This window comes from Drosophila yakuba, chromosome 2R (assembly GCF_016746365.2).
Source record: "Drosophila yakuba strain Tai18E2 chromosome 2R, Prin_Dyak_Tai18E2_2.1, whole genome shotgun sequence".
Lineage (NCBI taxonomy): Eukaryota > Metazoa > Arthropoda > Insecta > Diptera > Drosophilidae > Drosophila > Drosophila yakuba.
The window spans coordinates 14,643,899-14,671,128 of NC_052528.2; the positions used below are offsets into that span (position 1 = coordinate 14,643,899).

Here is a 27,230-nt window from a genome sequence, read left to right on the forward strand (position 1 = left end):
CCAAAACGGTATATCTGGATTCTTTTTTTTAAATTTCAGTTATATTTTAAAACATTTATTTGAAAAATTAAGAGATCATTTTTCCTTATCTGTTTTGATAGGAAATGTTATCATGCAAGAAGTTGATACTTTTTGTGTAAGTCGTTATTTGTATTACTTTTTAGCATTTATGTTTAGGTAACGATTGGGATTAACCGACAGTTGCCTATAGATTTACTTTAGAAATTAGAGGTTGACACTTGGTCTCGGAATTGCATTTCCTGAGATCACTGGCTAATTATTTCTTTTGACACGCGACCGAATGAACAAATACGAATTACTCATTATTTAGTTTCAGTTTGTTGACAACAGACGAACAACGTGCACATGACCTGGCTTTTGAATCAGTTGCGACTGAGAGCGGAAAATGCTCTGAATTTTTCCACACCTGTACGCTAATTTTCTCCGCCTTCAGTGCGAAAACCAAGGCGGGAAACAAGAACAATTGCAGGTGCTAATAACGGCGAGCAAAAACACTTTGCCAATTGTATAAATTGCGGGAATTAGCCAAGTTGAGCCTCACTTAACAGCCCGCAGTTCAAGTAAGAACAAGTACCTTTTAAACACTAAAAATCTAATTAACTTACCATTAAAATGCACTGCAATAAGGTAAGAACAGTTGAGACCATTTAAAGTGCCTATTGCTAATATATCCATCTATACAATAGGTTATCATCCAACTCATTGCCTGTTTTGCGACTCTTGAGCTGGTGCTTGGTTATCCCCAAGATCGTACTACGTCAGCGGAACAGATTCAAAGACTTAGTGATGTCAGTGAAGGGGATACTCCTCCGGAAATGTCTTCAACCAGTGAAACCCTAAGAAATCTCTACAGATATGAGAGAACTCTGAGCAGATTACGGAGAGCTCTGGAGGAGTTGGAATATGAGGAGGCGGCTGATGACATGGAGCTGGCCGAGATCAATGTGTTCCGGCCGCTCTTCCGTTACCGATCCCAGGTGGTGAAGGTGAAGAATCCCCAGCAGCAGTTTGGCTAACTAAACACTTTAGTTTTACGATACATTGCATCGCCTCATTTATCAAAAACTAAGCTTTTGCCATTGATATCTTTTATACAAACTTAGCCTGTTAAGATGTAAAATATAACTAATTTATATTGTTAAACATTTAAATATTTTATTGTTTCATTTTGGTTGAGCCTATGCGCTTTGCAGATATACACACGTGATTAAGCATATGTACACACCAAACTATGTATATTCCATTAGAGTTAAGAATATTATTGTAGTTACTTTTCATGTTTCCACTTTGAGCACATTTACTTGAAGGCTTTGTGGAGGACACGTGAATTCCTTGCATTGCACTATTTGTTTTTGGAAGGATTCCTAATATAAACACACCGACACACACATACATATTTGACTAAGGAAGACACAAAGAATATTGACTTCTAACTCTACAATATAAATATACATATATACGATGGACACTCATCGAGGGCTATATTTATATTTATTTTTATTTTTCTTATTATTTGAAATCTGTCTACGCAGCTAGCTAACTCCCTGTAAGACTTCCCTAAGCTGCAGAAAACGAAAATAACAAAGTGCTGCAACCCGATTTTAACACATACTCTATATATGTAAATCTTATATGAAAATCGTTACTCTTCGGTTACATTTATATATATATATATAAATCTGTTTGTTGGGAACATTTTGCACACCTTTACTGTGCTTGTAAACAGCAAAGACGCTAGCCAGCTTATGAAAAATATTCCCCCTACTGGCTCATGGCTTAGAAAAGTTACTAAAGTTGCTAGTTAAGTACATAAGTAGTGTTGTTCTCTGTATAGTTTAGTTTAGTTTAGTTAAGTTTAGTTAGAATTTGTGGATTTGCTCCTTTTGCTTGGTTCCATTAAGTTGCTCATACACATAGTCGCTGCAAGCGTTATACATACGTCCCTATGTTTTACATTAAATTTGATTTAATTTTTGATTATCAGGCTTACGTTAGACACTACTAATAGCTGGCTGCACACACTCGTGGGTATGCAAATGGCTGTTTACAGGCGAATTGGAGAGCTTCGAAATCTCGAAACCTGTTTACATATTAGATGAGCCCATCTGGTAGCACTTAGAGATAAAGCTTTCTGCCTGCTCCCGCCGGCTATACACATATTCACATATACTCGTATATAGTATCAACACACTTAGCCGCTAAGCATATAGACCTATAGATTGGATCGATTCCCCCCTTTTAGAGCACCTGCAGGTTCTCGCAGTGCTTGAACTTGGAGTCCTCCTTGCCCAGGATCCAGGTGAGCATCTGGCGTGCCTTCATGCTGGCCAGCATCACGCTGCGGCTCTTGTACCAGTGCGCCGGCGAATTGGCATCCCTCGGTCCCTGAAAATGGGGTAAAATATTAGATAAATCACATTTACTTTACGTATTCGCAAATGAACAATGGTATCACTTGGGTGGGAGGGGTGGTTTACGGGCTGGGCTGTATGTTTCGGTTTATTTACATTTGGCTTTCTATTCAACTGCATTTTTATGGCCCTGCAGTGTGGTTATTTCATTTCGGGCGCCAATTGAAGTTTGCATTTTTTATGTCCTTTGTGCGGATTCTGGGAGTGGGCACAGGATAATACATAACAAACAAACAAAACACTTTTGGCAGTGGGCTTGGAATAGTTTCTGTACTCTTGGACACTTGACACATTTTCTTCTTGTTGCCAAACGGACAGAAGTTCTTTTGGCGAAAGTTCAGGGCGCTTACCATATATATTATGAATACAATCAACAACACATAAACAGGGAGGTTTGGCTTGGATATTACTGGATTTCGCAGAAAAAGTGTCTAAAAGGACATTATTTTGCAAGTGCGGTTTATATGGTTTTGCCTAAAAGTATGCTATGGAAAAACGTTGTTTTCAGGACACATTTTTACAAGCAAATTTTTAAAAACCTTCAAAAGTAATTGGTTATATGGGGTTTAATTTTATTCTATAACATCATGCTAGTCTCGATTACAGGTTGGGTTTTGAAGAACACACTAAACATCGATTAAATTCAGTCCGGATAGCGGGTAGTTATAAGTGGATTTTAAGTCGGGGGTACATTTAGTTTTACTTACCCCTTCGTCGGCTTTAAGATCAGTCAGACAGTTATCAGTTTCTACAGTCTCTATGTTTGTGTTTTCTTTAAATTTGTTTTTATCTTTTGATTTTTTCGGATTAAGCTGCGAAAGCGATCGATGTACATTGATTACAAGACACCAAAAACAGAGATAGATGGGAGTACAACTAGCCAACCAGCTAACTAGAGCTATAAAGAGCTACAGCTAGACCTATGGGTTTTCTGTTCTTGTTTTGGGGTTTCATTTGGGATGTGGGACATACCTGCAGCTGGACGTGTTCCTTCTTGAGGCGAATCTGGGTGAGCGTGCCGGCCAGGAGCTCGTCACAGTTGTGATTGATGCCCACGGAGACCTCGATAAACTTGGCTCCGAACGTGCAGGCCAGACATTTGCCATCTACGGGTGGAGCAGAGTAGAGTGGAGGAGTGGTGGATACGGATTTGGTCAGGTCACGCCACATAATTGACGATGCAAATGAATGCAACGACTTCGTCGTTTGGTGGCTAATTGCAATACTCACCCTGGGCGGAAACGGCGCGTGAGCGGGCCAAATCAATTTTGTTGGCCACCAGGATGATGGGTCGGTGGCGCAGCAGGTCCATGTCCTGCAGTCGCGATAGTATCTGCTTTGCCCGCGTGAAGGACTCCTTGTCAATGCAGGAGTAGACCACCAGAAAGGCATCCGCCTGCTCCAGTTCGTCCTAAAAAGCATACCGAACAGGCAAAGAGAAACAAACGAGCCAATTGAAACACGGAACTCAACAAGTTTACAACATTCTGGGCATCAGGCTATGCCGTGACTGCCGAAAGTATTAAATGCCGTGTTTTATTGCAGCCCAGTCGGGGTGAAATTAAAAGTTCTTAACTGCGCACCGTCAAGTGCAGGCGTTGAGCGAAAAGTCGAGCATCCATTCAGCTCGACTGAAGCCAGCCTACATTTTCCAACCACCCACCCACCGCCTTACCGGCTTCCTTTTGTTACCCGGCACTTTTGCATTTTATGCTCGTAAAAATTAAAATTATGGCCACTTGGCATCGCAATAACGTGGCGAGCGTTGGGAAAAACTTTCCGCCTCGCCCAGACTTTTAATGATGTTCATTTATCTGGCCCATACATTACCAGGTCAGCGAGACGGCTCTATCGTCCAGGTCCTTCCAATTTTCCTTTTCTTAAAGGCGCGAATGCGTTTATTCATTAACGTTTCACGGTGTTGCGCTAAAGCGATATGCTTTAATATACTTTCATTTCGGAGTGCACTTGGGCCAAACTTTAAACAATGCAAATTGTCTCCTAAACCACTCCAAAGAGTGTTTTACAATTTTTTGCTACTATTAAACAACATTCAGCGATTTTTTAAAATCACAAAGGTATTAAGATTGAAAGTTATACTTTAGAAACTCGCCAGTTCTTAGCATAAGTCACTTTCCTGAGCTATTTCAGCTGTCCCACCTTTGGCCATACATACACTTTGTCTGCGGTGACGTCGGCAGGTTTACTCCAGCCCAAGGTGCTTCCGGTTCCGTGGCTCAAAAAGCCACGCCAGGCACATCCGCATCCGTATCCGCCATTTGTAAATTTGGCACTTGGCACTTGGAGTCAAGGTGCTCGGGATTGCTCGGGCGGCTTAAGGTCAAACCTTAAGCAATTTATTATTTGCTTTTCCACAAATTTTTGGGCGCCATGCACGAGCGCCTTGGCTTTAATTCGTTGATTCTTGTGTCGCACTCTGGAATGGATAAATTGTTGCCATTTCCTTTTGTTTGTCCTCATAGTCTGAGTCGTCATCACCATCGCCATCGCCATCACCATCAACGGAATCGTCATCGGCGATTATAATTATCATTATCGTGTTCATTTGTATTGTTTGCCACCCTCAAAGGCGGCGGCAAACGGCCCCGTTGGCCATTTGGCAATCGTCCAGCAATTTGGCATTTCGATGGCACAGTGGCTCAAATCGCAGTACTTATATTTGACTTTCCTCGTTGGGCGCTCCTTTTTTGCCCCACCCCATTTGTTGTGCCCAACGATTGTAAATTGCTTTGGTTGCAAGCGACGGCGCCTGTCTGGCAGGATTTTAAATGAATTCCTTAAATTTCTAGGCAGCCTCCAGCATTCTGTGTGCATTTTGCCATAATTAACCGCATTTCGCAGCTTTCTGCAATAGTTTTCGTAGTTTTTTTTGTCGACTTCCCGAGTATTGTCCTCTTTGTTATTGTGGGCGGCCACCTCTCGCATTTCAGCAACTCATTTTGCATCTGTAATTAATTCACTTTATGCAATACATGCCCGCATAGTTGGCAATTCACTATCCTTTCCCCTGGGTGAATCCCGGTTGCCAGGCAGTCAGGACACACACACAGGCTCATTTGTCTGGCCAGTTAATGGTGAAATATTCAACGGCAATTACAAACACAAATAGGAAGGGATGTTGGTCCCTTGACAAATGATTTACCTTGCTCTCTGGATTTCCAGTGAGGAACTTCAGTTCCGATTCGGTGCCATTCAAGATAATTGAGACGTTCTGCTCGGCATCGTCGCATTCTGCAAAAAACAAGTTTAATGGGGCACTGGTTACAGTTTCAGTTGACATATGGCAAACTCATCGTTCCCACTAACCAGGTCCATCGTAGGCATTGATGCAGTCCGAGGTGCGGAACTGCGAAACCAGAGCCTGCTTGCCCACACCAGCGGATCCCAGCATTTCGACGCGATAGAATTCCACCGGCTGATGGTTCTCCTGGGCATTGGCGTTTCCGAATCCGTTGCTGCTGCTGCCGCCATTGTAACCACAGCCCAGTCCCAGGCTGCTTCCGCCACCGGCCACGCCCCCAAGGCCGCCCACGCCGTTGCGTGCGTGCATGGGACTGGATGGAGCCAGGCTGTTGCTCCTCGAGCGGCGGCGACGGAAGGAGTCACCTCGATTGATGATACCTGTGGCAAACAGACACAGAAAACAGTGGAGAGTTGTCAAAGCTCGGTGAGACTGCTTAAAAAAAGAAAAGCGTCATCTATTTCGTATTCCAACTGCATGTGGGAAACTTTTGTTAGTCTACCTGTCATACGCGGCGTATGTGCAACGTGCGCTGACTTTGCGACTCGTTGCGCATACGCCACGTAGCCGCGGCAGAAATTACAGCTTCTGGCCGCAAGGGCAGCATCAACAATAGTTAATCTGCCTTTTGTTGTGTCATCTGTGCCACCGCCACCCTCTCCCGCTGACTCGTCTGCCTGGGTTTTTCTGCCAACAGTTAGAAAAACTCATTTTTCGGTCAGACATTTAAGCGATGTTTCCTGCATTTTTGCACCACATAAATGCCAAATATTTACATTATATTTCGCATATACAATGAATATTAATGACAGTATTTTGAGCCATTTAATGTGCTCTTAAACAATAATAAAACAATTAAAAAGACACCGAATACGATGTGGGACAAGGCTAATGGTTATTTTAACCCATTGCGTTGTTCCGGAAATCGCAAAATATTCCTATGAATTTAATCCCATTTTTTGCCTGGTCATATAAATTGTTTACGGATTATTTTTGATTTTCAGTTTATAGTAAATAAAGAAAAATGTGAAATCAAATTACCCAGATACATTTATTGAATGCAGCTCGATAGTCATGCTGCTTAGCTGTGGCCAAACCACACACATAATTTAATAACAAAGCCGAGGGCATAACAAGTAGATTGACCGAACAAAGGCCGAATAAATCTAGATATAATCCTCGCATCTGTCTTTACCCTTTCATCTTCTACCCAGCTGCCCCACATAGGGATAATGCCCGACCGAAAAGGTATTACCCAACCAAGATGCCAAGTCAAGAGCCTTTGAGCAACATGCGGCCATTGTCATTTGTAATCCCTCAGGCCGGTTGATGTACGTATATGTATCAATGTGCAAACTCAAATGTGTCTGTACATACATACAGACATACATATATACATGGCCGACACTGTCCGATTTGTTCGTTTGATGCAAGTGTATGTTGTGTACGTTTGAAATGTCATAAATAGATTTATTGCCAGCCTTATTGCATTTAGCCGTCGCGCGAAAGTGTAGATGTATATATAGTAACATACATCACAGATTTTTCAGTATTCATTGGCATTTGCTTGCTCCTCATCTGCGGTCATTAATTGTGCAAATTGATTTAATTGCCAAAAGCGTTCTAAACATTTATATTTGAACACACATGTGTGGGGGGGTTCGTGAATGGGCCGTCATCATTGGAAAGCCATAAAACCATTTTGGGTGGCCATATTCCCAATTTTCTATTTCTGGGGCATTGGGGATTAGGAAACTGCGCGTGTGGGAAACAATTCATTTGGACTAGGTGCAAACGGTTGGCCATAAAAATAGCGATTTAGTTTTGTGAAATTTCTCACATCATATACATAGCTACATATGTGTGCAATGTTCATAGTTATTCTTAGCCATTGGCTATAATTGAAAACTGACTAATCTCTGGAGTAATTGCAGCACATTTTCCTGATTTCTCGTTGGCCATTCCTCATTCTCGATTCCTCATTGCTCAAACAAACGTTTTCGTTTCACTTGTCTTTGATGTTGGTTCAGCACTTTTCATTTTTTTCATTTCACCCGGGAGCATACTCAAGTGTTTGTTTGCTCGGGGCATAACTGTTTGAGAAAATAAATCGAACATTTTATTTGTTGATTGATTTACAGTGGGGCGAGTGTGGCAGGAGATTTCGCATATGCTGCCACTTTTGAGATATGATTAACCGATTCCAAGGTCAGACTCATTTTGTTTATGCGAATCTACACCCACTACTATACACAACAATCGAATGTTTCGCAATTGGCTAAAAATCGCTGGAAAATATCATGGCGAAAATGCAAATATATATCACTACTCGCACTTCATTCAATTACAATTCGATCCTGGCGCACAGGACAATTGGCGGGAATGTAGTTATATGGAAAACTCATTCAGGCCTCTTTAGTGGCTGCCATCAATGACTGACACTCGCCTGGGCATTTCAATTAATCACACACCACCCAAATCAAACAATCACCCAAATCACCCAATCAACCCAACCCGCCCCAAAACATATTCGATTCAATGTCGGCCTGTCAGTTTTTCGCCGGCTCATTTTAAATTTGCCACTCGTGGCGAGCGTAAACATACATATTTGATGGATGGGCACAGCTACCTTTAACCGACACGATCTGACAAACATCTTGAGCGAATTAAAATTAATTAAATGAACGCACATGACTCCGGGCAAGAGATAACCGCAAAGCAAATCTGCCACCTCGTGGCCCAACCAACTACAGGGCATTCCACTTGTATTTGAAAGCAATTTAGTTGAGCAAACACAGACACTTCATTGAATTTTAATATGCACTGCATTTGGGGACACTGCTCAGCCGCAGTAAGAAGTTAACCAGGAACTTTTAATACCCTTTGATGCCCCTTGAATTGTTAAAACCGACAAAGCTATGCCTTTTGGTAGAATTTAACAATCATGCACTAGGCATTCATGGTATTTAAGACAGGTGCCATTTAACAAGACTCTGGCAGCTTGTGGTTTTCAAATTTAAGCGACCTAATTGGTGATTTTTCGCATCTGTTATTTGATTCTTTGAGAGCTGGTTGAATTTCTGAATAAAATTGGCAAAGACCAATTTTATTATTAGGAATTTACATGACAAAGCTGCCATCTGAAATTTACTTTAAAACTTTTGTTTTTTATGCACACCTATTCGCAACTATCCGTATCCCGTACTTCCACCTATACTGCTTCTGTCAAATGGTTCCGGCTCCTCCTTCATGACTAAGTTATGACACCTCCTGCTGTTAGTACGCAGGCTTGTCGTCTGTTTCCTGTCATGTCTGCTCAAGTGTTCCATACTCCCTACTCCGTACTCCGTTTACCATATTCCGTATTCAGCTTAAACACGTACTTTAAGTCTGGCATGCACTCATGGATGCAAAACCCTCGCGAGGGCGGGATAAGATAGCTACTATAAAGCTCAGCACCTATTTAAAGAACCGCAGGTAAATATAGGATTTTTTCTAACAAAAGTTACACTTGTCAGTAAAACGTACCTACTTTCACCGAACCAATAGTCGTTTTAATGCGCTGATAATCAAAAAATTATGTGAGCCATGCAGCTAAGCTGGCTAATCGATCTAATTGAATTTGAGACACTTGAAATTGTTCCAAACTTTCTCAACGAGATATCATCTTCAAACTTTTAACCGGAGTGCCTTCCAGTTCCGACTCGCACTGTAGTGGGTTGAGATGGCACACAGTGCGTATGTGTAACAATAACGTGACACAAATGTCGAACATAAAGGGAGGAAAAAACGCACACATATGTACATATGTAATGGGAAAACTTTGCAGGACTATGTGTTTCGGTGAGTGTGTGTACATATGTTTTCGGCTGGGTATTCATATTCTATGCGGAGTGGCATTTAGTGCCACTGATATGTCCTTAACATCTTCGGGTAACAGCCTTTTAAGATTTCAATAAGGATTGCTGCGCTGCGTGTCCCGGAACGAAACTATAATTTTATGCCGTCTGGTGTATCGTGTGTCCCCAAGATGATGTGCGTGATCCCATCTCCCAGATACCACATCCCACCTCCCAGATCCCTGTTCCCAGATCCCTGTGGCCTCCAACAAAACCCATGGCCGCATTGTTAAGATGTGTAATCCCAGTCATCTGGCCCTCGGGCTTTGTTGACTTTCAATTTCGAAATTAATAAATGCTCCTCAGTGGCCCTTGTTACGCTCCTCGAGCTGGTGAACTCACCTCCCTTGGAGGCACTGAAAGTGCGCAATCTGTCCACATCCTCGTCGTCGTCGTTGACGCGCAGGTGATGCATGTTCATGGTGGGCACGTCCAGGAAGGCGTTCGATTTTCTGTGTGCTGAAAGAGATTAATGTGGATTGCATTAGGGATTAGGTTCAGCCATTAGGCACTTCTGCACAGTTTGAATAATTTACAAATGCACTAAAATGAAATGACAGCGGCACTGGTAATTCACATACACTGATAGATGAAACTTGATTATTATGATGATGATAAATGCACTTTTAATTGAGTTTATTAAAACATAATAATCCAATCCTAATATCTTGATAAACCTATGCTATTTTTTCAGTACATTTATATATTTCCTCTATGATTCCTGTCAAGAGTGCTGAATGAAAAAAAACAACAATTTGAATATATGAATAAACATTGGCACGCAAAACCCTACCGTAGATAAATATGCGAGTAACCGTTCGGTTAAACCTGCTGCATTATTGATTCAGTATTCCCTGCTCCAGCTGGCTGACATTTGGACAGCTTTAATGGTTTCCGCTTCCCCATGTCGAGTTGACAGAGAGAAGTGCCACACACATAGTAGCTGTAGCTCACTTGCCGTCCGGGTAAACTGGGTAAACTGGGTCAATGGTTAAGTTCATCGAACGGCCACGTTAATTGAATCAACATTATTGGAAGCTACTTAACAAAGGGCCAGATGAAACTACCATACTACCATATTATACTGCCATAGTGTGTCGAATCAAACTGTTTCAGCTTCAACACCTCGCCTTAAAGTGCTGCACTCCAGGAGAATGCCCCATGCTCCTTTGGCCACCAGGACTTAATGGTCAATTTTACATCGCCGTTGCTCTCGTGCTGCGAGCAATTTGGCTGAGAGCTTAGTTTATGCCACATAAAAGATCAGGCTCAGCACTTGGCTAATTTGTTGCCGTTGTTTCGCCGCTTTGATGGCTCCATCCGGCCATTAAAAGCCACAACTTTAACTAACTTATGTACAAGTGCGGTCGAATTGCTAGTGAACTGTGCACAAACATCTAGCGCAGGCTAATGGAAAGTGGTATAAAAGCTTTGGAAAAAATTAAGTGATACATTTTAGTTTCAAATTTTCTATGCTGCTTGGTAGCATTTTGCCATCTTTGGTTTTAAGAGATTTTATGCTAAGTAGAAACTGCCAGAGATTTCAAATCGCTTGTTTTAGATTGCTTTTAAGCGAAATGCAAGAGGACAAAGAAGAGCTGAAGCAATATAACTGTCAAACTTCCTGGATCTTAGGTTTTCTTAAAACTACTTCTCAGTGAACCACCTAATCTTGTTATCTACAAAGCTCCTAGGTAATGGCATTTTGAAGTTTACCCGCTTACCATCTTACCAACTGTATGAACCTTCTTTGCCAGCCACAGGGTTCCTATGTTATTCACCGCAGTTGTGGCTGCTTATCTCCGGCGTAATTTACTCACCGTGCGTCTGTGGCCTCCGCTGCGATAGCTTACGGCGCTGCGGAGGCGTCTCCGTCTCACTCAGCCGGGGTTCACTGGTGCAGTAGCTCCGGGTCTCCTGGAGCGTGTGCTGCTGTTGCTGCTGCTGCTGCGCCTTCGTCTTCTGCCGGACCTGCAAGTGGGTAGGAGTGTCTTTAAGCCGGGGGAAACTATATATGTATATACATATATACAACGATCAAAGGCGGCCCAAGGCAATCGCTGTGATTTATGGACTGCCCTTGCCGATTGACTGCGAAATGAAATTGCATTTCTCCGTCGCAGACGGACACACAAATCAAATTGCATTTGTTTGTCCTTTGATGAAACATACGCCCACCCATCACCCATCACCCATCACTTGGCCATCGCCGCCAATGGCATAATTTATCGGCTTGTCTCGTCCTCGCTGGAAGGGCTCCTCCGCGATCTGAGGAGAGCTTTGGCTGGAGGGGTAAATCCCCCTAAATGTCAAGGCTAAACGCCTTGGCCACTCCAAATGCAATCAGCGCCAACGCTTGTTTCGCCCGCCGCAAAAGTTTCCTGCTCAGGCACTTGGAGCAGGGTGAATCAGGGTGCCTGTTCCAAATCCTTCATGGCACATCCAAGTGCCTGTCAAGCGGCCTCAGCTCTGCGGTGCTCCATTGGAAGCCTGTCGACGATGGGGCGAAAACTAATTTCACCACCTGTTCCGGCAATGTAAGCTTCTTGTTCAGTTTCTTTGGTCCAGTGTGTGAGGGCGATATATTTATAGCTGCTGCCATAGCCGCATGCAAAACGGCCAACTTTGTTAGCCACTTCCGTTTTCCTTGGCCCAAAAACACAGGGGCGAGGGCGAACAATATGATTTGGGTGTTGGGCACCAATTAGTTGGCTGTTCGAAATTATTAAGTGGTGCCGCTTCTGCCCTTGGTTCTAATTAATGGGAGAATATTATAGGTACTGGATTAATTGCTTAAAATCTTGGCAGTGTTTCATAATTTAAATTATGCAATCTGCACAGATTTATTTCTGCATTGAGTTGGAATATCAAATGTTCATTTTGTACACATCTTTCTCAGAGCTTCAAAATTATACGCTATCCAATAAAATCTGTTTTATGCTTGATTGAGTTATGAGCGTGAAGGTTTTGTGGCCTGAATTTGCTGGTGATCAGGAATCCTAATCCCCTGAAAGCCCTGCTGATTCCGCCACTGTGCGGGCACAAGGTTTCCTCAACGCTGCAGGAACGGCACGCCGGAAGCGCCTTGCTACGTGGCGTCGGCTGTCAAGTGGCCAGGGATTTGGGCCACGTTGAGTTGCTGGTCAGTTGGCGGAGGGCCCGACAAAAGCCGCCAAATCCGCAGGAATTGTGGCTAAGGGGGCGGGGCGGGGCGGCCATTAGGCGAGCTGTCAGTGTAAACGTTCCTTGTTTATTTAGTGGCCGCTCTTTTGCGCTTTTTACGGCGCACACACACGTATTTAGATATATCACTACGAACCGGACTGTATACGTACGTATGTGTGCATTTATTCTGGCATTTCATGGGCTCTCGTGACCAGTAATTGCTCTTCCTTCTTGGCCAAATGTTTGCTTGGTCTACTTTGCCGGCTTAATCAAATATTACGACCCACACATCTGATCCATCCGGATGCAGTGGTCGGTTGGCTGGTCACTCAGATGGCCGATGCTCAATCCTCGATGGAACTTCGCCTTCTCGCTTCAGAAATTAATTGCTTCCTGGCGTTAGTTCATTGACCATGCGGTGCTCCGCGGCATGTCCTCCGGCGGAGTCTTCAATTTGTGCCCGCTTAATCCCCAATTAGTCCTCTGGGGCAGCGCAGATAATTTATTTTCTTAATGCGCTCCGTTTTGCGCCGCTCGACATCGTCGCGGAAAGGGAATTAAATTAAAGTGCGAAATTAATTTCACATTTCCCAGACAGACAGAGAGATTTGACTTTTAAATTGATAAGACAGATTTCTGCCCAAAAGATTGGTGTCTTTAAAATTGATGCCACAAAGCTTGCTTTACTTTTATCATACGAGTACATTTAGTTTGGTGCAATGCACATACATCTTCTATTTTCTATTTTGCTTACAAATTTATTTTGCTACTGCTTAAAGTTTTGATTGCACACAAGACAACAATTTCCTCTTCTCCCATGAACTTTTGTGCCGAGAGTCTCCAAATATTTTCCTATTCGTGGCTGTCTTATGTCTATTTTGGCTATTTGTTGGTTTTTGTCTACAATTTGCATGGAATGTGTCTGACTTTGGCTCACAGAATGCCGTGCAATACGAAAATAGCTTTACAATGCGACTTCATCGAGTTTGCTGTTGTTGTGGCATCTGCTCATTAAACTTTTGCGTCTGCAGATGAAAAGTGCCAGCGACTTATCGACATTGGGACATCATGCCACTGAGCAGCACTCCAAGTTTACTTGCCTATAACAAGAGTCGTTTCAGCGCTCCTACCTCGCATTTAATACCCTCTATGTTCTGTTAGACAAAGCAGTAACATTTTTCAGTAGTACTAACTATTAGTATATGGATTTTTAAGCAAGTTTGCAATATTTCTCCTATAAAGATCTTGCACAAATGTGTGCAATCAAGCGCTGAAATGTAGGCAACGATTTTTGGAAACAAGGTATTCAGAAGTCGGAAGTAGCCAAACATAAACTTCTCACTTGCTTAGCTGCGAACTCATTACGGCCACGCCCACCGAGAACATGCCGCCCCCGGAAGGCGGGAAACCATGTGTGTGTGTGTCTTGGAAACTTTTTCTATATAAATTACCAGCTCGGGGCGCATCTCAGGCGATGAGAACGACATTTTTAGCACGATGCACGGGTGTATGGCTGCTTTTTGTTGCCTCGTTTGCTTACTAATAATGTCGTCGGCAGCAGCAAAAAAGGGGGATTCACCAGCGAGGGATATTCAGCACCAGAAGCTGCGAACTGGAAGCTCCAACACCACACTCTTCCACCGCAGCCAGGGAAACTCATACGCAACGTATGCCGCCACGTGGCGAAAGTCCTTTGTGCGAGACAAGCATCAGTCCGATGAAATTGAATTTCGCCACGAAATAACTCAATTCACACGCCGCACTGGCTCCTCGGACGGATGGGTGACAAATCAATTCAATTGGAGACGTCAGCGACTTCAGATTTTTTGAATAAAAATTAAAAATAAATCGGGCGGCCTAAAATAGGCCTTTCATTTTCAGTCAACATAGGTGGACGCATATGTCGGACGGGTAGCGACATTTTTTGGATGGAATTCAAACACACTATTAAACACACTATTTAATCATGGAAATGCGCGATCGACTCCACCGCCTAACAAACCACTCAAGCATCACATCACACGCCACCGTTAGCAATAGTGTAGCCAAGTTTGCGATCCTGAATCTGGATAGAAGCGATGGCTTAGAGAACTCGGTGACCAAGATCCTAGTGACAATCGAGGAGATGTTCTGCAGCTTCTTTGAGGAACACCAGAAAGAGCTGGAACTGCAGCGGATGGCGGCTAAGACTTTGAACCAGCTGACCCAGCGTTACAGGATCAACACGCAGGTGGACCTGAGCTGCACGTGTCCGCAGATCTATGAGATCGAATCGGATGATGCGATAATCAACAAATACTACATCTACTACCAGGTGATAGCCTGCTCCAACAAGAACCAGAGCTGGGCCATCCACAACATGCGCCCCTATGTGCTACTCTTCCGCCGAGAGTGCGCCAAATTGGACATGAGCTCGGATAGTCCCTTCATCATGGGCAACACCTTCCACAAGCCCATTAAGTTCTTTATGGAGTTGGTGGAGGAGCTGTTCGCCTACTTCTACAGTGGTCACGTGCAGTTCGACTGCGCTGCCCAAATGTTGGATCCCTTGGATCTGAACAGCATCGAGCACTACCAAAAGCTATTGGCACCCAATGAGGACTTTGCGAACTACTTCAAATACAACATGAGCTACTGCAAGTGCCTGCGCATGCCGGCCAGGTGTCCAGCTTACGAGTATCCGCAGGTCACAGAAGATCACACCTTGCCCTTCATCATACAGGCCAAGAAGAAGCGTTGTGCCAGGCGGCGCGAGAAGATGGCCGAGCCCGAAACCAATTTATTAGATCGAAAGAAGTCCATGGTTAGACTGCAACGACCCAGCGAGACGTCGGCCTTGGAAACTGGTCAGGCAACGGACTGGGACAATCGGGACAATCGGGAAAGCACCGGCAGGGAACTGAAGAGGTCCATCTCTGTACACCAACGTCGCAGTCAGAAGTCTATCATAAGTATTACCAAGGAAGTTTACCAGGATCCGTTTTCTAACAACCGCCATGAACTAACTCTTAAGGATTCCGTACTCAGATGGTCGGTGAACCCACAAATTCTCAATTCCGGTGTATCATAAGTTTTCAAATTTTGCAACGAGTTGTTACATTTATTTAATAAAAGGAGTAATCTATTTTAGTAAATTGTGTACTCAGTTTCGACATTTTATTTGCTATTTATATCCACTTTTTTTCTTATTTGAAGTATGGCCGATATGATTACACATTCGTCGTCGAACTAAAAGTCATACAGTCGTATTTCGGGGTTTTGCTAGAAAACACACAAAACAACCAAAACGAAAATGGAAATACGCGATCGGCTGTACCAACTGATGGTGAACCCGAGCTTCATGTCTAGAGGCACGGTGACCGCGAGCATGGCCAATTTGGCGGTCGGGCATCTGAACATCTCGGATGCCATGCAAAAAAAAGTGATCAAAATCCTCCTGATGATCGAGGAGAAGTATCGCACTTACTTCGACAGCTATAAGAAGGAGCTGGAGCTGCAGAGGATCGCGGCAGAAACCCTGCACCAGCTGATCCAGCGCTACAAGATCATCATGCAGCTGGACGCGAGCTGCACGTGTCCGCAGATCTATGAGATCGAATCGGATGATGCGATCATCAACAAGTTCTACCTCCACTACCAGGTGATAGCCAGTTCCAACAAGAACCAGTGTTGGGCCATCCAAGGCCTGCGTCCGTATTTGCTGATCTTTCGGCGTGAATGTGCCAAGTTGCGTTTGAACAAGGAGACCCCCTTCTTTCTGGGCGACGCCTTCCACAAGCCCATCCAGTTCTACATGGATCTGGTGGAGGAGCTGTTCGCCTACTTCTACAGTGGACACCTTCGGCTGGACTGCGCCGCTCGTCTGCTGGATCCGTTGGATCTGAACAGGATGGAGTACTACATGAAGCTATTGGAACCCAACGAGGACTTCGACGAGTACTTTCGGCACAACATAAGCTTCTGCAAGTGCCTGCGGCCGCAGCCCCTGTGTCCACCGAGTGAGTACCATCAGAAGGTCAAGGATCAGTCCGACGCATATCTCAACCATGCCAAGAAGAAGCGCTGTGCCAGGAGGTTTGAGAGAATGGCCCAGAACGGGGCACAGACCTCGAAGCGGGAAAGTGGTTCGTTGGAACGGAAAATATCAGTTGGCAGCGCAAAGACTACGACCAGCCTGAGTCGGGAGGCATCTGTCGTGGAAGAGGCCGTTTCCAGCCGGCATCACGAACGAACTCTAACCAATCGGCTGATGAGCGCCCTCTGCATTGTACCCTGATTTACGCTGATATGGACCCAGCTATCCCAGCTCCAATTAGGCAAACTCGAATTGAAATTAGTCAATTAAACGGGCCAAGTGCACGTGATTGCGTTCTACGTTTCTCGGAAATTTCTGCGGAAATGTAGTTATTCGCATGCCCCTTGAATATTTGTGGCACGCAAGTTGCAGTTGTTTACCGAGTAAACTTCAAAGTGATTTGCCGATGGTTATGCAGCTCCCTATTCGCAGGTCCTTTCAGCTGAAGACACTCGATACTCAAAGTACATTAATTAAAAGTAAGCTAAAGTTTTCACTTAACTCAAGTGGGACACTTCAAAATTTGTTGTCAGGTAAACCAAATGAAGTTTCATGGTCTCGCAAGGCTTTAAAATTAAAAATGTGATTCGTGATTAAAGCGTTTGAACATTATAATCTCTAATGTGCAAAGCTATTGTATTGCATTGCCAACAAATATAATATTAGAATGATTTATTTGAAAAGAGTTGTTTTTTATTTTGTAGATGGAACCCATGTGCTCTAAATACCATTTCAGAAAATCAATTTCTTTTTATTTCTTTAAAAATTAAAAATAACACATTATAATATTGTTCAAATGGCAATCTGCATGTGCGTGACTACCAAATGGACTGAGAGCTGTATTTATAGTAAAAAACGTGCATTTATTGAGAGCTATAAATAAATAAGCAACTTTCGCCAGCGCGACGGGCAGATGCAAATGCTAATGCTAAATTTGTACCGCTTGGGTGCGTTCTAACGTTCTAACGCTCTAACGTTCTAGGGTTCTAGGCGCATTACGTATACGCCGCGTACTCACCGATCTGGCGCCGGAGGTGATGCGGGCACTCTGGGAGCGCGTGGCCGGCCGGCGTCGTCGGTAGCCGGGCGTACCGCCCTCGGGCGTGGCACTGCCGGAGGCGCCGGGCATTCCATGGATGACCGTCTCGATGCTGGCGCCGGTGGCACAAATGGAGGCGCTGCGCGTCTTCTTTTGCATCCGATGATGCATCGGCGAGATGTCGTCCACCATGGTGAGTTGGTGAGTTTTTGGTCCCCGTTTGGCTGACTCCTGGGAAATTTCAGCTGTGTTTTCCGGCAATTTTCCGTAACGAGTTTGGTCAAGTCTAGGGGTTGCTGCTACTTGTGTGCATTAAGCAGTTCGTGCTGTGGCTCTAGTTGCTCTATTTTGCTGTTTGCTGTTTGCTGCTGTGGATGCTTTGTTGCATAATTCATAATCTGAGTTTTGGGATGGTGTGTGACTTTTGTTTGTTTGTGGTGCACTCTGCAAATAAACCGTGACAAGCAAATGAAACGAATGCACAAAACATTTAAATGAATTTCTCAACTTAAAAATTACACTTTTTCTCGAATATTTGGTCTTCGCTCGTGACGTGACCAAGTTCTACAGAAATAACCCAAAGAAATAGTATACTATATATATATAATTTTTGAAAAGCAAAAGTGAGCTACGTAAAGCGAATTTCATCTGCGTTCTACAAGATGCGATGTGTGTAACAACATGCAACATAATTTGCTGTGTGATTTTTCATTTCGCCCGCATCCATTAAACATAAAATTTCTCTGTTTGTTTTTCCAACCGCCACCAATTCCCCCAATCTGCCCAATCCCCTCGGTTCCCCATTCGATTTATTTTTAAACGTGCCTCACGCGTCTCTTGAAAAGTGGGTCAGCTTCGGTAGTTGGCCAAAGCCCATTCGCATTTTCAGTGGACACCCCAAAAACGACAAATTGCTACAAACAAATTCGAAATTTATACGCAGGGGCAAAGCCTTTGGGTATTGCGGTTTCTATCGCAGTTATATAAAGGCTTAGATGACTGCTGTGTGCGTTGGTTATGCAGGCGATTGGGGTTTTTCATACGGATTGGTTGATTGATACCTGGAAAATTGGATTAACTTTTTGTTTTTATATATCCAAGTTTTCATTTTACTTAGCTTAGACTTTGTCAGCAGCCTCTATACCTCTCATACCTTGACTTTTTATCATATCATTTAAATCGTACCTTTTAAAACAATTTATTATGGGTAAGCTCTTTTGTTTCTAAGCCATAGTTCACTTTCCATTTTGTATACAACACATTTACTTGCTTAATCACTTGATGAATGATTCACAGAATTTTCCCCAGATTTCTTTCCATTCATTTCATAACAAATCGCTGTTTGGTTTCACTTGATCTTGTCCGTTTATCACGTAATCCCCATGGTCCAAAAATAAACTCTTCATATTGGCTACAGTTGCTAACCCTTGCATCACATCATCCACATGTCGAACTCGAAAGAGTTCGTATGGTTTCCTATAAGAAAGGCATTTCACAATTGAAATGTAAATAAAAGTGTGGAAAGTTTCGAGTGGCACGGCGTGGAAAAGTTCTCTTTAAAAAGTTCGCATAAGTTAAATGAGCAACGTAAACTGCAGACTGCGAGTTTTAATAGACACTAATTTCCATTTGCCAGTGAAGATTTCCCGAGGCGAAATTAAATCCATTTCTCAACTAGCCCAAAGGCAAGGAAACTGAAATTGAATTTCGCCCCAACCGATGAGATGGACTTTGAAGTGGCGGAAGCGAAGGCAGCTGGCGGGCCAATCAAAACATATTTGTAATCCATTTAGGCATCCTGTTCGCTCCTTAGACATGCATCATTAGCCACTCGACCCGGGGCATCCTATTCCATGTGGCCCGCCAGTCCTTAGTCCGTAGTCCGCCTCCATTCTCCTCCATTCCAGTAATCGAATTACGCTTTCACTATCTTTTCATCCGTACTTGCACTTAAGTGCATCCAGGACACTTTTCGCACTCTATCGCAGCCGACAAGCGAACTTGATGAACTTGCAGTTTCGGCCGCGTTTATTCGAGGGCTTTAAGGTCCTGCTGCTTGGTAATCAACTTGTGCGAATGATTAAAACATAAATAATTAAAAACCAAGCCACCCTTTTTTCGCGCTTAGTAGAAGAAAAGATTCGGGCCAAGTCCCTGGCAAGTAAATAATGCAAAGGACTCGGGGGAAAAAGGGAGCAGAATAAATACAAAAACTTGGAAATGTCTTTAACGCGGCAGCATATGCGAGAACAGCTTGAGTTAAAAGGAACGCGGCACTGAGAGAAACGGGTAGCTAGAATGGGTGCCTTCAAAATGCCATATGTGCAAGTAGTTTCAAAGGAATTTCTAAAAAACTTATGTTTGCCGTAGGTTAAAGAAATCGTGTGTGAGTGTATTTTACATCATATTAAAGCGTTATTATACCTGTTACTCGTAGAGTGAAAAGTATGTAACAGGCAGAAGGAAGCGTTTCCGACCATATAAAGTATATATATTCTTGATCAGGATCAATAGCCGAGTCGATCTGGCCATGTCCGTCTGTCCGTCCGTCTGTCCGTCCGTCTGTCCGTCTGTCCGTCTGTCTGTCCGTATGAACGTCGAGATCTCAGGAACTACAAAAGCTAGAAAGTTGAGCACACAGCACCCCGCGCCCCGCGCCCCGCACCCCGCACCCCGCACCCCGCACCCCGCACCCCGCACCCCACACCCCGCACCCAGCATAAAAATTGCGATAGCACCCCGCTGAGTAACGGGTATCAGATAGTCGAGAAACTCGACTACAGCGTTCTCTCTTGTATTTTAAAGTATACGTTGGCCAAAAGCAGCTAAAAAGCGGCTAAATCCACCCCAGCTTTTGGCTAAAGCAGCTTTAAAGGGTTGCAAACAGTTTCTGGGTGACTTTACGCTTGATTTGCCACATAAACCGAGAATCCGAGCATACGAGAAACCAGCGATGCATTACCAGGACACACGAAAAAGGGAAAGCGAAATGGGTACGCTGATGATGATTTCAGCTGCTGACCCATTCAGTCGTGCATGAAACTCCAGGCCACATGGCGATGAAGTCGTCGTCCTCGTCGTTCTTGTTGTCTTCGAAGATTCCTTTGTCAGCAAATGGTACTGGCTCCACGCCTTGTTTGCATTCAATTGATGCCACTGGCATTTCTGGCCAACAACAGCAGTGCGTGTGTGTGCGTGTGTCTGTGCGTGTGAGTCCTTCTAATTGGCCGCAGGAAGAGTAGGTAGTTGGTGTAAGCATGCCAGGACTCGCCTTTAAAGCTACGCCATGAATGTTGCTATTACTTTTCATTTTTATGCTCATAGACTTTGGGCGGCATATTAGGGCCGTATTAGTGGTGCGGCTGGTGGTCATTTGCCTTTATGGCCCAATATGAGGTGGCCAAATTTTCGCTCCTACTCTTATCGGTTGGCCTGTTGCTAGTTATTAACATGAATATTTTCGCTTCAGTATCTTCTGTGCCCGGCTAATCAGCCACCCAACGATGTGGCCCCAATGGTGACAGCTGCGCCTGGTTCCAGGCAACCAAAGCTATCACAGAAATAAGCCCAAAAAATGGTTGCTTCGGCCTACCAATATAACCCCTCCAAAAAAAGGGGGAAAAAAAATAAAATCCCCGATAAAGTGTCAACAGATAACGCGTATATGGCAGCGGTGTGTCCTGAATGAAATTCGGCTGTTTCGGTGGTTCATTTTTAGTTGGTTGGTATGACACCTGAATAAAACAATGGTGAAACCAGCAAAAGCAGTTAGCTGAAACTGCAAACTAAATGGATTTAAATGGAAGCTGATTGCGGTTGCGAATGGATTGATTTAAAATGTTCAAATGTATAGTATGTTTTACACATGCAAACTACATAGATGTGCAGCTGATGTGATTATTTGTACGGAGCCATGAGAAAATCTGTGAAATATTCGCTATTAAGGCACATTAACGTTGCTTTAAAATGCAGTTCCCTATTAGCCAACTAATGCGTACATTTTGCTCCCCCAGGAAACGCTTGTTTTCATCTTGTTCAGCGATGACCTTGGGCCACGCCTCCTTTGTGTGCGAGTTTGTTTGGCGTGCCAGCGGCTTCCTTCAACATGTCCACGTCCACATCCACATCCACATCAACCATCTACATCCACGTCCTTGTCCGAGTCGGTGTCCATGTTGTTATCCGTGTGGCAGGGCAGCTCGTGTCGTTGTCAGTGGATGTTCGCAGCGTTTGTTTAATGTTTCCCTTTGAGCCCCATCTCGCATCGGGGGTATTTGCTTATGCTCATGGCCAACACCTGTTGCTGCAAAATTAATTTCAACGGGTCACAGGGTGCCGGTTGCCTTTTCCCAAAAGGTCAGGGGGGTCAGGAGTAGAGTAGAGTAGATTTTTCTTAATGTCGCCTTATTAATTCCTTGCCGCTGATTGGAGACATTAATCCAAAGCTAGTGGGAGCACTTTCTGGCTTTCTGGATCTTGGGCCAAGCTTTGGCATAGAGCTCATTATGAACATTTTCGCTGGCAGCTTGTCAACGCAAATGAGCTAAATAAAACACAAAACAAAAAAAGTTTTTATTGCGCATACGCCACGTTGTCGTTGGTTTTGCTCTAATGCGACAGCATGTTATTAGCAGCGAGCTATTTCATTATTTTCTCTCTCTCTTACTGCTCGAATGAAAACAAATTTGAATGATTAAATAAATTATCCAGCATTTGGATCTGACAGCGGCGACTAAGCGTGCGAAGAATTTTTATGATTTCAAAAAGAGCAAAAGAGCAAAAGAAGCGTATCATTTAGCGATCATGATGAAATTCCTTCAGCCCATCCAATTTTATGTGTTTTCGGTTGACCGCCGAGGAAATCATTGCCTGCCCAGCAAAGATTTTCCAAACAGCTTGACATTAGTTTATGTTTATTTAGTTTTCTTCACGCAAGTGGCCGCCGAACAGTCATTCCTTCTTTTCCCTTTGATTTCGTGTTTAATGTTCGATAAATCGATGAGGACCCCGAATATAAACAGGGATTGCTGGCAGAAGAAAGGCAAACGGAACGGAGGCGGCGGAGGGAATGAGTGAAATCTGTTGGGGAATTTACTTTGCTACAAAGATTTTCCAAATCGTTGGGCAAAATGGAGCTCAAGGGCAGATTATGCCGCCTAATGTGCCGTCTTCTTCGCCAGATTTCCACCGCCATTTTCCGCAGCTCCCTCGAATCCCTGTCTGTTTAGTTTAAACTCGACGTCTTTTACGGTGATTATGACACATGTTGTGTGTGGGTGTGTGTGCTGGTGTGTGAGTGTATGCGAGTGTGTGTGTAAATACTTGACTGTGCCAGAACGTGTTTATTCCACCTTTGGCTGCCGCCCGCTGTTTACTTCAAGTGGCATTCATTGGGGTCTTGCCATGGCTTGTTATTCTCAATATAGATTCAAATCAAGCCAAGAGTCTGGCCGCCGGCACAGATGTTTACACAAAAATTCACTTCATTTAGTTTGCGACAGGATAAATGCGGCACTTTGAAGTGTGTGTCATAATTAACTATCGGGAAATGTCCTTAGGCATTTGGCATTTGTTCAGCGGCAATTTGGCCCGGAAATAAATCGAGGAAGTTTACGATTTTCCTTTTTTCTTCCTTTTTTTTTGTGTGTGAATGTGTCCCCTTACCAGTGGCCCTAATTGGTTTGCATTTGATTTCACATGGTCTTTGTTCGATTTTATTACGGGAATTGGATTTTCCCAGTTCGACCATTTGAGGAATTTCTTTTGTTAAATCTGCTAAGCCAACTGAAAAATGCCTTTGCAAGTGAATAATTGAGAGGGAAAAGCCAGAAATATTTGACAGCAGCAGGGTACACATATTTTATGCTACGCTTTGTCACTTTAATAAAACCAACTGTAAGAAAAACATTCAAGCGAATGAAATTCAGCTAATCTCACCTAATTTCGCAGATCCTGGCAAAATTGACCAACCTCTTGGCTGACACAATTTTTCTTCTACTCCAGTGGTTGCCTTCAAAACTGTTTGACTGGAATCAATGGCGCCTCCTCCTTCCTCTTGGAGCATCTATCTGATTTTCAAACTCTTTATGCCATTCTGTTTGCATGGACACTGCTGACCCAGACACTTGCAATTATGTTTCCCGAGCAGGGAAAACCGGGCAGATCCTGAAGGAAGTGTTCTCAATGTTCATCAAAGTAAGCTGGGTTGAATGGAGGAAGTGGATGGAAGTGGCTGCCGCCAGGGAAATACATAGAAAAATGGATAAAAAGTTAAGCCAGCCAGGAATTTATTCGCATTTGCTGTTTGTTTGTTCGTTTCGATGCGGTTTGGTTTGGTTTGGGTTTGAGTTTGGTGTTGGGTTACTACTGTTGGTTGCCTTTGGCCGCTGGCAGCATTTTAAGTGTGTGCATAAATATTTTTGTTAGTTGTGTCTATCTGAGGGGGAGTGTATTCTGCGGAAATGCGCCCCACTTCACAGACATCCCAGCCACTTGGCTCCCACTCCAATTTGCTGCCCAATTGTCACTGGCACGGGGCCCAGTCACGTTTTTTTTGCTAAAGTAAAACTGGAGTTATGCACGGTGAAAAACCAGTAGCAGCCAGCATTTCAATTTCACTCAATTGGGCAAGGCTGAACCCTTTTTTATCTCACTTATTGCTGGAATATTTTGTGCCATGTACGCGGGTAAATACATGATTATATTTCCCATCTACGACAACCCTTTTCGCCCCAGTGCAGCAATAGGAACACGAAGCTGTCATGTTCATAGCTTTTCCGGGCGTAAAAAGTCCAAAGAGCAATGACAGGGGCGACGACATTTTTGGGGGCCAAGTGCTATTTGTAGGGGTATAAAACTGGATAATGGGATGGCCAGGTGGAGGTGGACAATGCCGCGACCTGGTCGAAAGCCAGATTCAGCCTCCAGCCACAGCAGCACAGTTCTTTGCCTCCAATGTGCCCGATGTGCCAGGTGCAGGCCAAAACGCTTTCAGGAACTCACCTTTGTTCCCAGGGCTCGCTCGATGGGCTGAACTCCACGTTGTAGTCGGTGCAGCTTTTAATTGAATTTGGAATATTTTTGCCCCCAGTGGCCGGGGCAATCTGGCCAATCCATTTTGGCCAAGAGCTACGAATTTGGCTATGACCAGATAGGCGTCCTCAGCCAACTACCTCTGCAATTAGTGGTGGCTGTGCTGGTGGCTCGTGCTCAAACTCTAATGGAATTAGTTGTTAATTTGATTTGCCATAAAAGCAGTCCGTGCCTCAACTTTCATTTGTATGCGGGTGGTCTTGTGGCTCCATACCATGCGGATCCCTTGCCAAAGGGCGTGGCCAGGAAGTCGCGTGCCAATGGAGCCAGACACTTTGCTTTAATTGGCCTGGGGCCAGTGGGTGCAGGAGCTGCAGGAGCAGCACGAGGAGCACAAGGAGCAGTCGCATCGAGTCGCACACACATTGGAAAAACAGTGAATTGAAATCAAAATGCCGCACTGCAGTGAACATTTGTTTTTCCCACTGAACCCAGCGATGTCCCGCCCTCCGCCAAATGAGGATTGTGGTCATGGTTGTGTCCTGATTAGGTTTCAGATCTCCGGGGAATTGCTGCGGCGATTTGTATCACTAATGATTGCCCGCAATAACTGCCCTTTGTTTGCTCCATTCAGTTTCGCTTGTTTTCGCTGATTGCGAGTGACCAGCAATTTAATACTATCTGATCCAGTCGGTCTCTATGACTATAACTAAATTGTGCTCTGTTTTTTTTTTTTGTCTATTAAGACAAATGTTTCAGCAGTGCATTGACATTTTACTTGAAGTACAAAAACCGAATGATGAGTTTCACAAACGTGAAACTGCATATAGTTAATACATGAGAAACAAACATGCAACATAATTCTTGAGAAATGTAATTACTAATGACCAAAGTTCACAAAAAAAGGGGGGCGAAAAGTATGAAAATGAATTACATGGCACTTTAATTATGAAAGCATTAGGAAGACAACATTTCCATCAGTTTTCCATTTGCATTCATAGTTACGCTGACTTAGCCGCAAATTGTTTGTATTCTCTCCACGTTCCCCAGGGTTTTTCTCTAAATTTATTTCACCATTTAAAGACTTTTCCTGCCCCTACGGAGTTTTTACTGCTCGATTATCGGGAATATACCGCCAGCCTTGGCAGATCCTGTACTCCATGACTACTGATTAAATTTTATTTTATTTTATTTTATTTTACTGTATAGGTTCATGCATTGCCGTTTGCAGTCGGAAATCCATTTATCTTTTGTTACACTGCCCGAATTGATTGTTATTTAGCAATTTCCCGCAGGTCTCCCTCGTCAACGAGCGAATGCTTTATGGCACCCCAAAGAATTCGCTCTCAAATAAACCATTTCGAAGGGAGGACCATAAACTGATGGAGGCTGCTGACTTTCTGGCCGTTGAATACTTAATGCAAAAGGGCAACGCGGCGTATGTGTAATTCTGTTTTCTGTTGTTTCTGTTTCGGTTCTTTTTTTTGTTTTTTTTGGTTCTTTAAGGTTTTTCCGATTATCCTGTGCCCAAAAGGAAGCGACAAAGGAAATGGCACTGCGAATTGGTGAGAATTAAGTAAACAAATCGAAACGCAGCCGGAAACGCAAAAAGTGGCAGGCCACACGACACTTTCGCCTAGAGTTCTTCCACTTTTTTGTGGTAAAATATCTATTTGGGTCACGACATTGCAATTAGGCAATTTAATTAATCAAAACAAACCTGTATTACGACTGTTGGCACCTCTGACTAGGAATCGAATTCCAGCGTCCGCGTTTTTTGTCGGTCACCAAACTCGACGAGAATCCATCCACGAAATTTATGCTATCCAGGTTGGCGGCACTACTTATGTATTTGATCGATAATTGGTATGAAAAGAAAATTGTGATGGCGGCTCACTTTATGCATATATATAGCGAGATAATTTTTTGCACTTGTTCACTTCTCCTTTTCCTTGTTTTCCGTTATTTTTAGATAATGTGAAGTGAATCCGAAACCGAAAACAAGCACATACAATTTTTTCTTTTTTTCAGATATTTCAGATTTCAAATATATTTTCCACCATTAAACTTGTGTACCAATCGCCGGCATACACTGTATATATTGAGTATATTATATTGTTTTGATTATTTGTGTTGTTTTTTGGTTGTGGTATTTCCAAACGCGGGTTTTCCAACTCAAAACGAAACGATACGTGAGGCGCAAGGCGATTTTCCAACCGCTTTTCACATCCGATCCGTGCGAGCGCCGTCGAGTGTTTGAAGCGATTTTGGTTCGGTTCGTTTGTGTTCGCTGTGTGGCAGTTGGTTCGGTGCTTTCAACTGTGAC

General features: G+C 43.7%; 4 protein-coding genes across 6 annotated transcripts; 3 read left to right on the forward strand and 1 right to left on the reverse strand.

Moving 5' to 3' along the window:
- Positions 1 to 354: 354 nt before the first annotated feature.
- Positions 355 to 1,172, forward strand: LOC6530657. The gene is made up of 2 exons (XM_002091519.3): positions 355 to 648; positions 708 to 1,172. Exons 1-2 carry the CDS (start codon positions 634 to 636, stop codon positions 1,035 to 1,037), a joined length of 345 nt encoding a protein of 114 aa, XP_002091555.1. The 5' UTR covers positions 355 to 633; the 3' UTR covers positions 1,038 to 1,172.
- On the reverse strand, positions 1,151 to 27,163 carry LOC6530658 (GTP-binding protein RAD). 3 transcript variants are annotated; one of them, XM_015196384.2, is made up of 10 exons: positions 26,625 to 27,163; positions 17,852 to 18,316; positions 11,414 to 11,564; positions 9,936 to 10,052; positions 5,760 to 6,074; positions 5,596 to 5,684; positions 3,663 to 3,843; positions 3,405 to 3,538; positions 3,140 to 3,244; positions 1,151 to 2,406 (listed from the first exon to the last, which is right to left on the reverse strand). In XM_015196384.2, the coding sequence occupies exons 2-10, from the start codon at positions 18,062 to 18,064 to the stop codon at positions 2,260 to 2,262; spliced, it is 1,452 nt and encodes a 483-aa protein (XP_015051870.1). In that variant the 5' UTR covers positions 18,065 to 18,316; positions 26,625 to 27,163; the 3' UTR covers positions 1,151 to 2,259. The 3 variants fall into 3 exon arrangements, with proteins under 3 accessions (XP_015051870.1, XP_002091556.2, XP_015051871.1); XM_002091520.3 differs by lacking the exon at positions 17,852 to 18,316; XM_015196385.2 differs by lacking the exon at positions 3,140 to 3,244 and having other exon boundaries at positions 26,625 to 27,162.
- LOC6530660 lies at positions 14,623 to 15,892 on the forward strand. The gene has a single exon (XM_002091522.3). It carries the CDS (start codon positions 14,725 to 14,727, stop codon positions 15,826 to 15,828), a length of 1,104 nt encoding a protein of 367 aa, XP_002091558.1. The 5' UTR covers positions 14,623 to 14,724; the 3' UTR covers positions 15,829 to 15,892.
- Positions 15,963 to 17,516, forward strand: LOC6530661. Its single transcript, XM_002091523.4, has one exon. It carries the CDS (start codon positions 16,051 to 16,053, stop codon positions 17,032 to 17,034), a length of 984 nt encoding a protein of 327 aa, XP_002091559.1. The 5' UTR covers positions 15,963 to 16,050; the 3' UTR covers positions 17,035 to 17,516.
- Positions 27,164 to 27,230: the final 67 nt, after the last annotated feature.

What these genes read in the sequence shown, in the direction of transcription:
- LOC6530660 (XM_002091522.3), top strand. Translation starts at nt 14,725, where the DNA reads ATGGAAATGCGCGATCGACTCCACCGCCTAACAAACCACTCAAGCATC.
- LOC6530661 (XM_002091523.4), top strand. Translation starts at nt 16,051, where the DNA reads ATGGAAATACGCGATCGGCTGTACCAACTGATGGTGAACCCGAGCTTC.
- LOC6530658 (XM_015196384.2), bottom strand. Translation starts at nt 18,064, where the DNA reads ATGGTGGACGACATCTCGCCGATGCATCATCGGATGCAAAAGAAGACG. An exon ending in CAATGCCTACGATGGACCTG is followed by an intron (nt 5,685 to 5,759) that starts GTTAGTGGGAAC and finishes TGTTTTTTGCAG; the next exon opens with AATGCGACGATGCCGAGCAG. An exon ending in CTGGAAATCCAGAGAGCAAG is followed by an intron (nt 3,844 to 5,595) that starts GTAAATCATTTG and finishes TATGCTTTTTAG; the next exon opens with GACGAACTGGAGCAGGCGGA.